This window comes from Larus michahellis, chromosome 20, assembly GCF_964199755.1.
Source record: "Larus michahellis chromosome 20, bLarMic1.1, whole genome shotgun sequence".
In the NCBI taxonomy this organism is placed as follows: domain Eukaryota; kingdom Metazoa; phylum Chordata; class Aves; order Charadriiformes; family Laridae; genus Larus; species Larus michahellis.
In genome coordinates, this window is record NC_133915.1 from 3066541 (window position 1) to 3081847 (window position 15307).

The 15307-nt window shown below is 41.4% G+C and overlaps 1 protein-coding gene across 4 annotated transcripts in view; it reads left to right on the forward strand.

Annotated features, from left to right (window-relative positions):
- The window catches only part of SLC23A2 (solute carrier family 23 member 2), a 54342-nt gene that overhangs the window by 30818 nt on the left and 8217 nt on the right, over window positions 1-15307 (forward strand). For all 4 annotated transcript variants that reach the window (XM_074563531.1, XM_074563532.1, XM_074563528.1 and 1 more), the window contains 7 exons: window positions 657-773; window positions 1976-2133; window positions 7521-7609; window positions 9144-9214; window positions 10365-10546; window positions 13466-13586; window positions 14320-14476. In XM_074563531.1, coding sequence (XP_074419632.1) covers window positions 657-773; window positions 1976-2133; window positions 7521-7609; window positions 9144-9214; window positions 10365-10546; window positions 13466-13586; window positions 14320-14476 — 895 coding nt within the window. The remainder of the gene's footprint in view (window positions 1-656; window positions 774-1975; window positions 2134-7520; window positions 7610-9143; window positions 9215-10364; window positions 10547-13465; window positions 13587-14319; window positions 14477-15307) is intronic.

The window sequence follows — 15307 nt, forward strand, 5'->3', positions numbered from 1 at the left end:
TGACTAATATAAATTGGCCGTAGATGTATTCAGTTCTAACGTTTGGTATTGTTCTTGACTGCTTGCATGTGGGGTGGAAGCAAAAATAATAAATCTTGTGGCTTAAAAAAGGTTAACCAGGATTGAAATTGAGTAAGAATTAAGCAGGGAAGCAATTACTGTAATAAGGAACTTTCCTGCCTGTGATTTTGGTCTCTTATGCAAGGATAGCCATTCTGCTTTCAAAATAGCCATTGTTGACTCTTCTACATAGTTACGATTCTTCCTTTTTTTTTTTCTTTTTTCTTTTTTAATAAACAGTTCGGTCATGATAATCCCATTTTTTTTGGGCAACTTTGGCAGCCAGGTCAGTTAGATCATAAACGAACAATTGTTGCGTTAGTATAAGGGATAAGCAGGGAATGGCTTACAGAAATGCGTTTGGTAGAAGTTCAGTAGCTACAGCTGGGGATGAGCTCATTATCAGAGGTAGAAGGCTTTAAAAATGTAACATGTCAGCATCGCTTGGAGCGTTAACACCAGCCTTGGAGTATCTGGGAATTGCCTGATAGTTGGAATTCAGTTTATTCATATGTAACAGTAACCTACTGTTGTCCTTTGTGTCCTGTCCGAATTTTTACCCTCCCCACCTTTCTCAACCCTCCCTGTCAAAACAGAGCTCTTTGGCAGAGACGCTGGACAGCAGTGGCAGTTTAGACGCGCAGAGAACTGACATGATTTACACTATTGAAGATGTTCCACCTTGGTATCTCTGCATATTTTTGGGGTTACAGGTATGTTTCAAAACAGCTATAATATTTTTCTCTGTAACTTTTAAGGGGTTTTTAGCATTTTCTGTGTAGTTCATTGCATTTGTGTACGTGATAATTTTATTCTTCCCACGCTCTCACATGTTTGAAGAAAGGGCTCAGACAGTTTCTTCTGAAGTTGATCAGAAAGATTATTGTGTTGATAATGACCTATATTATCGTTTGCTGGCTTAGGCCTTTGTGAGATTCACTTCAATATTTAGTCTTCTAAGCAGCTGTTAATACGTGAGCAAACATTAAGTGGTAAGCTTCAGAAAGTGACATTTGGCACCTCTGGAATTAAAGATAATGTTTTAGTTCTGAAATCTTGACTATTAAAGCTGCTGCTGTAGCCATTTCAATTCTGCAAGCTTGATAGCATCATCCCGGACCTGTGGGCTCGCTAGTAAGTGGGGCGGGCAAATTCTGCACTTTCTGGAGTGAGAGCCTGTGCGTCCTGCGATGAGTAGGACTGTTGTGGTGAGCTGGACCCTGCTACCAGCGCAGCCGCTCACTTACGTGAAGCAGAACAGCTCATTTCGTCTCCTTTCTTTCTCAAACGGTAATAATATCTGTCCCACAGGAATGCTGAGAATGTGTTAATATCTGTAAAGTATGTTGAGATCTCCAAACAAATACATTCCAAAGCATCCTTTTTATTTCTGCCTTTCCTCAAGGACAGGCGATTCTGTATTTTTACTTGCGTTGTTGAATATGGTGACTCTTGTTTGTTTGCTTAATGTATTTGAATTGAAAAAGAATTAATGAGTACCTAGTTTCTGATACTTGTGAGCCTATTTGCAGCCTAGTTTGTGTGCGCGCTTAAGTTCATTTGTAAGCTGATGGTTTTTCACGTGGTTGGAAGTGAATGGCGTTATTTGTCTGCTTTTCTGAGTTAGAAGCTGTTTGCAGCGCAGTTACCTAGCTACCTCCTCACCAAGAACAGCAGCCGTGTAGCTGTGTAAATAACCTAGTTTATCCTACAGAAATAGCGATCATTAGCAACAAGCTAGCGGTGGCTCAACACGGCAGGAAAATACTTGAAGAAATACTTAGGACCAGGAAGTGAGAGCTTTGGTGGATATTTCAAAAGCAAAAAATACCCAGGGCAAAAGACAAGATGGTCATAAATTTACTTGCTTATTAATATTGGCTGCAGTATTAACAGACCGTTTTTCTCTTCACAGCATTACTTAACATGTTTCAGTGGAACTATAGCAGTACCCTTTTTGCTAGCGGATGCCATGTGTGTTGGATTTGACCAGTGGGCCACCAGCCAGTTGATTGGGACCATTTTCTTCTGCGTGGGCATCACTACACTGTTACAAACAACTTTTGGGTGCAGGTGAGATCTGGGACTTGTTTCTAGTTGTTGAGACGGTGATAAGACTAGACATCTGTTGGGATGTCCAGGATGCAGGCCGAGATCCAAGAGGTAGTTAATCTATTTTCAAAGGATAAACACGAAACACAAGACAGTAGGTCATATACGGGGCAGTTAGGGAAAGCTTCTGGAACGCTGCTCCCAAAAAAGGTGGGTCTGAAATCAGAGAAGGCATTCCAAGGGTAAGAAAATACAGCAGGAGTGGGGAGAGGGAAGAAGGAGGAAGGAAATCCATGACGACAGAGAAGGCAGAAGTGTTTCTAGGCGAAAGGAGAAATTCATGCACCTTGATAAAGAGGATCTACTTTTGGTATTTTTATTAGTTTATTGAATGATACTGCATTCTTGCCAAGATTTAGGCGGTTGTGATTAGTCCTACAGCAAATTTTACAGGAGCCAGCACACAGTGTTTGTCAAATGAAAAAGGTAGGGGAAAACCATGAGGGGTAATTTTTTATTCTCTGAAATGTCTCTCTTATCTTCCAGTACAAACGAATAATTTGTTTTTATTTGTTAGTTGCAACTGCAACTCAGTTGCAGGGAGTGATCCTTCCTTGAGTCGGGAAGAAGCACGTATGTTAGTGTAGTCTTTGGGCTGCTGTCCTTAGGAGGATGCAAGAGAGCAATTCAGGTGTTAGCAAATATGTGTGAAAATCTGGTTTTGGTAAGGACAGGATGCTGTAAGTTTTATTAACATGAAGATAAATATTTCATAAAAACGTGTGTTCTACAGTAAACACTGCAGAGAGATGTTTGACGTATTTACTTAAACTTTTGTTGGCTCTGTCTGTGAGAACCAGGAATAGCTAAAACCTGCAGAGTTATTTCTGCATCTCCTTGAATAAACCAAGAGTGATAAGTAAAACCAGAAGAAAAGCACATGTTGTAAGAGTATGCCCTCATATGGTTACTTGAATAATTCATGGGTCATTTAGTTCAATTTAAGAATAATAAGAGCTAATAATATGAGCTGAAATCTTGCATTCCAACAGAAAATGGACAAACCACCCCCACATTTTTAAAGATTTATCTAAGAAACAGAATCTTTGGGTGGAAAGATTATCCCAATAGGGTGCAGAAGGCAAGCCTATAGTAGATCACTTGCAGTTGTAGATCAGCTTTTCCCAAATATTTCAGGTTTTCCAATGTAATCTTTAGTTGCTATTAAAATAGCTTTCTTGTCTTTTGTCCTTTGAAAAAAGCCTTCCCTTAATTTTTTTTTATTACGTCTTATTAAACTTACAAAATCACTCTGCTGTTTTGTATGAAAAGTTCATTCCGATGACAAAACAGCATAATGAAAATTGTTGAAAGAGAAAATGTTCTTTCCCCAATGTATTTGCTTTTAGTCAAGACTACCTGCAGTTAATAATCATATTTTTCTGCCTCGGTGGCTCTTTGAGCTCGTAGGGTAGCTTGCCTTAGCTGTAATCATAAATTTTCACGTACCTCAGTGAAGGGAGGCAGAGGAGCAGAGCTGTGCGCTCTCTTTTAATGGGAGTGATGTATTTTTTTCCCCATCTTCTATTTGTGCTTTATGTAGGGAGTCCAGGGATTGTTGACCTAGGCGGGAACTGGAAGATAATGTCTTTTATTGTTCAACTTTGAGCGTCTCCTCCCTGCATTTACTGAAGTTTAAACTCTTCCAATTTTCATAGAATCATAGAATTGTTAGGGTTGGAAGGGACCTTAAAGATCATCTAGTTCCAACCCCCCTGCCACGGGCAGGGACACCTCCCACTAGATCAGGTTGCTCAGAACCCCATCCAGCCTGGCCTTAAAAACTTCCAGGGATGGGGCTTCCACCACCTCTCTGGGCAACCTGTTCCAGTGTCTCACCACCCTCATGGTGAAGAACTTCTTCCTAACGTCCAGTCTGAATCGACCCATCTCTAGTTTTAATCCATTCCCTCTAGTCCTACCGTTACCCAACATCCTAAAAAGTCCCTCAGCAGCTTTCTTGTAGGCCCCCTTAAGATCCTGGTAGGCCACAATAAGGTCTCCTCGGAGCCTTCTCTTCTCCAGACTGAACAACCCCAACTCTCTCAGTCTGTCCTCATAGGAGAGGTGCTCCAGCCCTCTGATCATCCTCATGGCCCTTCTCTGGACACGTTCCAGCACGTCCATATCTCTCTTGTAGTAGGGGCTCCAGAATTGGATGCAGTACTCCAGGTGGGGTCTCACGAGAGTGGAGTAGAGGAGGAGAATCATCTCCCTCGACCTTCTGTCCACGCTTCTCCTGATGCAGCCCAGGATACGACTGGCTTTCTGGGCTGCTAGTGCACTCTGACGGCTCTTGTTGAGCCTCTTGTCCACCAACATGCCCAAGTCCTTTACTTCAGGGCTGCTCTCAAGCCAGTCACTGCCCAGCCTATATCGGTGCTTGGGATTGCCCTGACCCAGATGGAGGATGTTGCACTTGGTCTTGTTGAACTTCATGAGGTTGGCATGGGCCCACCTCTCCAGCCTGTCGAGGTCCCTCTGGATTTTGCAAAAGTGCAGAGCTGTAGATGGAGGTGAACTCAAAGGGGAGCTTGGTAGAAGCACAGGAAAACCAGCTTTCTTCTTCTGCCTCAGATTTATCAGAAAAAGCTTAGCGTTTATGCTTCCTGAGTCTTGTATCTCTTAACAGAACTAAAGTTTGTCATCATATTTTGTTTTCTTCCCAAACTAATCTTGGGCTCTTTGACTTTATTGCTTACTATAGTGTGATTTGGGGCTCCGGCAGAAACCAGCGTGGTCCCCCCATCAGTTTGAAACGCTCTGTTCCTTCTGTATAGTCCCACCTCTGCCCTCCCTGGTGGCTTTTTCCCCTTTACAGTGGCTTCCACTTGCACGTGTTTATATACTGAAGAGGCAGTTGTGTTGGAGTCTTAAAATAAGCAAACCTGTATTTAAGGAGAAAATTTCTGCGGTTGAATGTTTTATAACTATTTAACATGGGATTCTGGTTTTATATAAGGATGGGAACGGGATATAGCAGCGATGTTCTCTAAATGAGATTTTAAAGTATTTAGTGGCGAGTCTATCAACTGCAAAGTATTTCAGCAAATAAAGCCACTACGGTTTCAAAAGGTCAAATTCCATGGTTTAAAGATCCTTAGAGATGGATTTAGCTCAATTATGAGGCGGAGTTGTGGTCAGTTTGGTACCCATACTAATTTTAGGAATTCAAGCTATTTATTAGGTTATGTAATAAGCCAAAAGATTTGGCAAGGATTCAGAGTAATTAGTATGACTGAGACAATCAAATACGGCTTTAATATACTTAGACATTTTAGACTAGTTGCCGTGCCCATCGCTGCATTGTCTAAGCATTCTTACATCTGTGTGAAACGTTAAGATAATGAAGACATTTCCAGATGAATTTAGCTGCATAAAAAGCTCTGTCTTCACAGGGGCTTGGGCCAAAATTGAGCAACTTCTCAATTTAGACGTGAAATTCAAATGATATCCCAATCATAAGCTGGTGGTATTTTACCCAGCTGGTAACGAATGCCTGGCTTAGCAATCGGAAAGGTGTTTCGTAAGTCATGTCCCAAACCGCAGCCGTCTCTTCAGAAGGAGACTGATCATAGTTGGCTGGTTTTGAGTACTAAGTTTAAAAAAAACCAACCAACCAACCAAAAAAAAAAAAAAAAAAAAACAACAACAAAAAAAACCCCCAAAAAACACAAAACCCAACTTTTTCTTTCTGCTTAGGAAAAAAAAAAAAAGAAAAGCAATATTTACTGGCCCTTTTGGTAAATATTCTAGGTTAACTGTCTCATGTAAAGGTTGAGCGGATAGCTAAGCGAGCCGTGCTAAGATCTCATTATGCGGTATTTATGCAGGGTTTTTTACGTGGTACAAACCCCACAATCCGGGCCTAAGTCTCGGTACAACTGACTTCGTCACCGGAGGATGTTTTTGCAATGTATATTTACAAAAACACTGGCGGAGGGGGACAGAGTAGTGTGTAGGTGGGATAGAGGAGTAACAGCTTGTTACAGGTATTGCATATTTTGCCATGGGCACCAGCTTGCTCAGTTGCTTAACGAACCTTGAAAAATAAGGTGAATCATTCACTGGTAGCTACCAACCCATTTCTTGACCAAAGATAAAGCTTTGATTTTTGCTTGAAGAAACTTAGAAGGGAATTGCCTGCCAGTCGGCTATGCTCAGGCGGCTCACGTATTTTATAAAGTTTGACTTTCTAATGCAGTTTTCAGTGTTTGCAGTAGGTGGGTCAGGTTTTGAGATTGCTCATGGCCCAAACTCCTTTCCAATGGTAGTTCAACTCTTCTGACTTCCTGCCTGGCAACTTTACAACTGCTGTTAGTAACATGCTTCTGGTTTGATCTTTTTTGTGTTAAGCATGTATAGGATATATATTTTTTTTTTTTTTCCCCCCCTTCTTCGTGCCTTTTCTGATCTTTATCTGAATTTGCTGCAGCTCGTTCTTTTTCCTTTGCTGGTGCTTGCACTGGTGTCGAGGCACTTCATTGCAGCTGTAAAACAACCATAAACACGGTGCGGTACCTAGAGCCGCATGAGCAATTAAGTGTTCCACATGTTACAGGTTGAGGTTTGCTATTAAAGAGAATCTTATTACAATCCATTAATGATGGTATTTATAGAATAGTTCAAAATGCATCTTCTCCGTAGTTAAGTAACATCTGGATATTTGTGATGTTATGCAAGCCACGGTTGATTCAATAAATACGTAGTTTGTGCTGGTAGATGCTCTTTAGATCGTAAACCTTTTGGGAAGTGTAAACACCAATGCTAAGAATGTCATCTTGAAATTCTTGCAGTGTTGGTATTTATTGTCGGTAGCTACCTGGAACATCTAATCAGCTCCTATCAACCTAATAGTTATTTACACATACACTTAAAGATGAATGTATAAATGAGTGTACTTCGAGTCATGCAGAGGGAAGGTATTGAGTATGCAGACTGCATACTGCTCTGTCAAAGAGCTTTTTTTAATGTGGCAGGACGGTAAAAGCTGCGTGTTCAGCAGTCTGGCTGGTGCTTGTGTCAGAACGTGCATCTGTATCCTTGTGCTGCTGCGTCAAAACCTTAAATTGGTGTCTGGTAGCTGCGTGCCTGTATCCGGTAATTATCTGTTAGAGGTGTTGTATTAATAACTTCACGCAGGTAGTGTCTTCTGTTAGATCTTTGGTTTGTGAAGTCTTAGTATTTCTGTGGCTGTTCTTTTTAAGAAATTCTCGTATTTCACATTTTTAATACCCTCCAATAAAGGATGGTTTTGAGGATGAGTAACCGCCTAACTGCAATTGATATCCTGGCACAGGACCGTAACACCGAGAAATGTCAGCGTCTCTTCTCTCCCTTTCCACCAGGTTACCCTTGTTTCAAGCGAGTGCTTTTGCATTCCTGGCACCTGCTAGAGCAATACTCTCCCTGGAGAAGTGGAAATGTAATAATACAGGTAATTGTCATTTATGCTTGTTCAGGTTTAAGTGACGAATGACCCGGATCCCATACAGTGCAACTGCCAAACTGTTTAATATGGAAACTGGAAGTAACGAGCGGAGAATATGAAAAATTCTCTCCTTTTACAATGTTAAAACTTTGTGCCTTGGAAAAAGATTCCTGAAAATGCCTTTGTGGAATTCTGTTTCTGGTTTGGTTTGGGTTTTGGTGTTTGTTTGTTTTTTTTTTAAATATAAAAGAAGTTGACAAAAGAAATCTAGCAGTAAAATTACAAAATTCTTTTGTTAACAATGTAGAAAAAGGCAGAAGGATTCCGCAAATGTTCCTTTCTGGTGTTTGGAAATCACGAGTCCAATCGAGTCCTTTTAAGTTGAGTGGTAGGAGGTTTAAGCAATGTTCAGCGTCACCTCAAGACCAGTATTTTTCCCTGTTTAACTCATACCTGGCAGGTTTTGCACAGCAAGCTTTGACGATATTTGGATCTTCATTTTCACTTTTTCTTTGCTAACGTCGTCATCCTGAAACGTTTTGAATTTATTTAGAGTGAAAACATGCAGTAAAACTGGTTGGGTAGGGGGCTTTTGCATTAACTTAGGTTATAAAACTGAAGTGGAAACAGCTCTGGCAGTTTTCTTTTTAACGGGGTGTGGTTATTCAGTAATAAGGCTGTGGGCAGTGCAGGACAGCAGTATAGAGAAGCAGGCTGCTTGCTTCTAACTCAAGTTCTTCCCGGGGGGTCCTTTTGATTCTCTAATCATTTATATTATTTATGTGTTTATACATCTCTCTTGATTAGCTTGCAACCATCTAATTAGTTTTCCTGATGGTTTTTTCTATAGAAAACTTAGCTTCGAGCATTCACATTTTCTCCCCGGGGAAGTCGGATTTAGCTACTGGGAAATAGCACGTGGGTTTCAGTGCCCAAGAGATAAAGGCAAACTACGGTGTGCTCTAGCAGCGCTAGCTGTGCCGGATGTTTCTGTGCACCAGAATGCGCCTGTATCCTAATACACACCTTGGTGAAAGAAAACACTGTCTGATAAGCTTCGATGATCAAGCAATTTTTTCCACTACTTCAGCTTTTCAAAAAGAGCCTTTGCTGCATCTTTCTCTTGAACCTTTTAACCTTCAAAAGGTGTCAAATGGGGTTGTTACCACGGGTCAGTTCATCATTCAGTGAGTGACCTAAATTGGTGACAACAAATGTTGGAGTATTTGGTTCCTAGTGTGCAGTTGAGTAATTCTCCATTCATCCGTTTATTGGAGTGGGATAAAGAATCCCTAATTGACCTTTCTTTCTGAAAGTTATGATTTTTTTCCACTTTGGTACGGTGGGTAAGATTAGTGGTTAGCTCTTGGGGAATGTGAGCATGTTATTACTTGATTTGTAGGATTGCAGAACTTTTGCTCTGTGTAAATCAAAGCTCATCTGTCAGACACAGCTTAAGGAGAGATTTATTTTGTATTACATGATGGGAAAGTGTCTGAGAAATAAATAACTGTGTTTTTTCTCTTCTTCTTTTTGTAAGATATAACAGTTACAAACGGAACAACAGAACTGCTTCACACTGAGCACATCTGGTATCCCAGAATACGAGAGGTAATGTAGGAGTAGCCTTTAGCTGTTGATCTGTCCGATTCCAGTTAAGTTTCTCACCTAACCATCTGTGTCGTCTTGTCTTTAAGTTGGTAACTACTTCTTCCACTGCGATTTTCATTTGAATGTATCCCTTTACTCATGTCATGGAAGTCTTCATCTTTTCAGCTTGTTCATTGCTGGACAGCAAACACAAGGAGTTAGTTACCACATGCCAAAAGGCGCGCAGTAAAACGCACAAGCGAGAGGAAAACTCTTCTTGTAACGCATTGCAATTTGTACTCGCTGGTAGCAGTTCAGCTGCTACCAGACCACTTGCCTGCTGTCCCTCTGTTCAGTAGGCTGTCCTGTGGAAGGTAATACGCAGTTAGCAAATCTGGTTCATCCCTAGGTCTCTTAAGTTGGTGACTATTCTAATAAGACGTTAATTCTCTCAAGAGACTTGCTGAAATAGATCAAACTCCTTCTCCACTCGCAGCACTGCAGTCTGAACTTCGTCATGCTCTGCAGCGCCCAGGATGAGGGTTGTGCCCAGGCATCACACTAGAGTGGTAGATAGCGTAGTCCAAATTAAGGCGTGTGTCATGGAATTTATCTCCCATCCCGTTGCTTTGGGCTGCAAACTTTTTCTTAATTAAAAACAACCCCTCTCTCTTCCCCATGTTCAAACCATAGCTACATCCTGCCAAGAGCCCTGCAGCCAAGAGGGCTGACAGTCTCCTGAGACCACAACGCTGCTCTATACCAGCTTCTAAGGAGCACTTGTGAACAATGCAGCATACACTCTGCCCCTAGGAGCTAGGAGCATCACCTCCGTGGCGCCACCAACCCTTGCCGGTTCGATCTGAGAGCTTAAAGGTTAGCCTGGAACCCAGGTCTCCTGTCTGACAGTGTGATGTGCTATCCACACAACTACCAGACTGGCCCACTGGTCTGTTGTGTAATAGTTTTGTGGAGAAAACCATAAGTGTTATGCTTAAGCAATAAGTCACTTAAACATAATGCGCTGTTTTATGACGAAAAATTTGCTGAGTTCTTCTGTGTCACTGAATTCTTTTAACTGCAGTTTGTAATCCAGAGCAGAAAAAGAAATGTTTTGGGTTTGCTTGTAAGATTGGACTGAACTGTCTCTTTCCCGTTCTTGTCTGTTCAGATCCAAGGTGCTATTATCATGTCCTCCTTGATCGAAGTGGTGATCGGTTTGCTTGGCCTTCCTGGTGCCCTGTTGCGATACATTGGACCTCTGACCATCACGCCAACTGTTGCTCTCATCGGCCTCTCCGGTTTCCAAGCTGCTGGAGAAAGAGCAGGCAAACACTGGGGTATCGCTATGTTGTAAGTACTCCTGGATGTTCTTGGCTTAGGCCAGGGGGTCCCAGTTGGTAAATGATCACGCAGGAATTTCGGAGTACCAGGGAAAAACCAGTCTGCTGGGCTACCCAAGGTAGCGTTGCGGTGCTCCTAGCGTGGAGAAATCCTGCGTGTGGGAATGTCAGTGGGTCTGGATAGGGTCAGCTGGGAATGTGGGAAAAAGGACAGCAGCAACTGGAAGAAGAGGAGGAAGGAAAGGACAAGAGATGAAAGTGAGGTGTGGAGAACAGGGAGTTTTATAAAACAATAGTTGGTCTATTGGTGGGGTTGGCCGATAGTTGGCCGTTGGCTGGGTCTAATTCAGTGCTATAGAAAAGATGATTTAGCAAAACACCAGAGCGATTAGCGAACAATTTGTATTTCTGTTTTTATGATGCTTTTGTGTATGTTTCTTACTCCGCAAAAGCATATTGCGGAATAATATTGCAAATACCATTGGTAGTAGTGGTCTGTTTGTCGCTGTTACTGGCTTGCCTACCTATAGCCAAGAGCCATTTGTACGACGACAGAGATCGTGTATTTCCCTGAATGCCACCAGTCCATGAGGCATAAGTAGACAGGTTTCCATAGAGAAAACAAAAAGGCTTTTAGAGTGAATTTCAGGGCATGGTGCGTGTGCTTCTGTACGTATAGATGCCAGGGAAATTAAAGAATTGAGGTTAGTGGTATGAAAGGGAGTAAGTGAGAAAAATGAGACAAAGAGAAGACAGAAGCTTCCTGTTGTGAAATGCTGTGGATAACCAGCCAAATAAGGATGGAAACCACGTTTTGGGGAGAAGAAAATTGGCTGAAGCAGTTGCTATATTCAATGTGTAGCGACCAACTTTGTGCTGGCTCTGGAAGCGGAAGGAATGACTTGATGAGATCAGATTCTGATCTGACTAATCTGTTTGCACAGTACTTTGAACATGTAAAGTATTCTGTAAGTGCAGCTTATCGTTAAAAGGGCTGCTTAATTCTCTTTTATCTTGGATGTTAGCATCATGAATATTTTTGTAATTCTATTATGTTAAACAGCTGACCCAAAGGAATATTTTATTTTCCTGTAAAACAAATTCTATGCAAGTTGGGACTAACGTTAAATCAATCAAGCAGACCTTTGGTGAATTGGACATGGAAACGCGTAATTAAAGTTGACGTTTTGCAGATGGAAAAAAAAAAAATCTATTTAGGAGCAGGATTTAAATATTACCCAGTCAATAAGTATTTCTGGCTTCTGCCGTGCAAAAATGTGCACTAGATTGTTGAAAATCACTCCATAGCCATCTTGAGCCACTCAAAAGTGACTTGATCTCTACAAGATATGGCCCTTGAAATTGTCTGTGTGTATAAAAATACTGTATTGCTATCTAGCACAGCAAAATAATACCTGTGTAAGAGCTATTATCCTCTGTTAGCTCCAGATGCTATTTGACAAAATTGTCAGTTTCCCAAACAGTTTTCTGACCTCCCTTGTTCTGTGGGTGCCAGGATGAAAGAATTTAATCCGTAAAACACATCACATCGTGATCTGTAAAAAGGGAAATTATTCCTGAATTGGGCTTTGCCTGTATTATCTGGTGGGCTAAACTGTTCTTTGGGCATTTAAAGTTTTGGTAGTATTTTACAGAGTGGCGGTAAGCCCCCCTGCCACATACTCAATATAATATTATTTACAATAATATAATATTATTACATTATTTACAACTCCGTGCTAAATAAATCAAAATACAAAGCCGCCTGGCCTCAGGGCTAGTGTGGCAGGATGGCTGCTGGCGGGCAGCGGAGCCCACCTTGCCATAATGGACTTTGGGAGAGATGCCAAAATGTTTCCTGAAGGCAAGGAAAAGGTGCCTTTATCATGCGGCTCTAGGGGAGGGTAAAGGCTATAAGTGACACCCTTCTCCTGCAGAGCTCTTTGTTCCTGAAGGCTGAGGGAGAATAAAGCTCTGTTTTGTTTCTTACGGACCGAAACTGATCTTGGACAGAGAAGGGAGGGAAGCATAAAATCTGCCTTTTTAAGTCAGCTGATAAAAACATAATCTCAAATTTCAGAAAAGCTTTCCTCCTTCAGACAGCTTCGCTCTTTGTGTAGCCAAAACCCGTTTCGCTATAAAAGGCTATTTCAGAATTGAGCAACCTGCCCTGGCTTTTTATTTTTCGTCGCAGTGGATACTTATTTTAGCTGGAGAGTTGAATTAACTTTTAACATATAGAGGAGCTTAGCAGTTTTAACGAGGGAGAAGAATGAGTAATATTTGAGGCACCTAAAAACTAATAAGCCGGGTTACTGGTGAACTGCAGTTGAACGGAGTCTTGGTTTTTGGGGCTCTGTTCTGCTGTTTTACAGCTGTTTAGTCAAAGATGCACGTACACAAAAAAAAAATTGGATTCTTAATAATTGAAGAAAGCGTTTCCCTTAACAGAAATTTTCCAAGCACTTCCGAGTTTTATGCAAGTTTTGAAATGTAAAATATACTGTCTGCTGGCCTCCAGTTTTTCCTGTTTCTTCCCATTTGCTAGCAGCAACCTGCGTGCTTCGTCCGTGGCGCAGACCTGGGGGCGCAGGGGGTTAGAGTTGGAGTCGAAAGGAAGCGAACAGCGCAGCGTAGCTCTTTGCTTGAGGGCTGCTCGGCTCTGAACGGCTTTCTTCAGTCTGATTCATTGTCCTGGTTTCATTTACCCGTTTGCTGCTGGCTATTTTTGCGGCACTTTAGAATACAAACTATGTTGTTTTGACTTAATGTATTCCCTTATGATGCCTTGTCTTGTGCTAAATTTAAAATGTACATTTATATTTTGTGTCTGGAGAGCCTGAACAGGTTTGTGCTGGGAAGGATTTTTAATATACTGGTGTAATGATACGTCTCTCTTGTCCCTCCCCCCTCCTCCTTTTTTTCTCAGGACTATTTTCCTCGTATTGTTGTTTTCTCAGTATGCCAGGAACGTCAAATTTCCCTTACCCATTTACAAATCTAAGAAAGGATGGACAGCATACAGGCTGCAACTTTTCAAGATGTTCCCTGTGAGTAGTTGAACTTGTTCTTCAGTTGGCAAATGAACCCCTAATTTGTGCTTTGTTGGTTTTTTTTTTCCTTCTTGGTTTTATTTTTCTTAATAATGCAGTAGATCAGAAAGGTGAGATAAAAGTTAAATGGGCTTATGGGAAACTTAACTAAATGGGTCATTTGCCACAGGAAATAGCCTCATATTGTAGTCTTGCCAGACCCCATTCTGGTATCCTGATGAAGATCCCGGTGGTCTCTGATGAAGAGAGCTGGGGTGCTGAAGATCATGGAGGGGAGGGAAGGGGGTAGAGAAGAAGGTACGTTTATGCATGCAGTGAAAAGCTTAAACCGAGCCTTCCAAAAAGGGATGGTGAGATCGTTATCTTCTAGTTTCCTGAAAGCAATACTCGGTTCCCCATGAAAGACTACTTTTTATTTCTCTGGTAAAGTTGAGACTAACTAATTCACTAGTTTGTTTAAGTGCCTATTTGGAGACATTCCCATTTGTTAGGGGAGAGAAGAGGCTCCTTCTAATTGAAAAGCTTTTGTAACAGCACCTTTCTTGGGGGCTGGGGGGGGAACACCTTACTGATCTATTACAGGATTTGCTGCTTGTTCAGACTTAAAATATCACTTAAGATCACACTCAGATATAAGTGTAATAGATATTCTGTGCAGGAACTGTTTGCTTTTGATGTATATTGCCAATGATAGTTTATTGTAAACAGCTCGCTCTCTCTTCTTTCGCAGATTATTTTAGCTATTTTGGTGTCATGGTTGCTTTGCTTCATCTTCACTGTGACGGACGTCTTTCCCCCTGACAGTTCGAAGTACGGCTTCTATGCTCGCACAGACGCCCGACGGGGAGTGCTACTGGTAGCTCCGTGGTTCAAGGTTCCATATCCTTGTAAGTATGTCTGGTTTTAAAGGCTCTTTTTCTAATAATATGCCTGTGAGTGTCATTTCTGTTGTTTTCAGAAGTGTTGCTTTTTTTCTCTCAGTACTGTATTCCGATGCGCTTTAATGTGCACTGACCTAAAGATGTCGCAGGTGGGGATAGTGGGTTTTTTCATGTTTTCCTCTTTAATTTGATACCTTACGGTCTCACCCAGGAAAGTCCAAGTCTCAGAAACTCGAATTTGTAAAAGACGCTGGCAGGGTTTATCTAAGTAACTCTTGACTTCTAATAACAAACATAGCGTGACTGTATATATAACGTGGATTTTCAGGGAATGGTTGATTTATCTGTACTTGTCGATACTGTAGTCAACTGCTGTTAATGTTATACAATAACAAGGATGTGTTATTACAACTCCTGTAGAGCTACTGAAGTCATTGATAGTTGTTTTCTAAAGAGTCAGCAACGTGCGGAGTTTTTTACAGCTTCATGCTCTTCCCTGCCCCAAACACACCCGTTCTTTGAGCTAGTACAGCTGTTACCAACTGTAGAAAAATGTCCTGACTTGCAGAAACAGCATTGGAACCAGGCCGATGGGCAAGTCAGAGGATGCCAGTCCATACTTATCAAAGGATAAAAAAGTATTTACAAGAGAACACGAAACACTTTACATGACATCTTAAATATCTGTATTCTTTTCTGAACACCTTTAAGTTTAAAGGCGTTCAATGCTGTTTCTAAAGGCACAACTGGTTCGTGCTTGTGCTGCTCAGAAATCAATGGGGTAATAATAGAATAATATTCTACTGGAATAAAATAACACAAATTGTTAGGAATAGC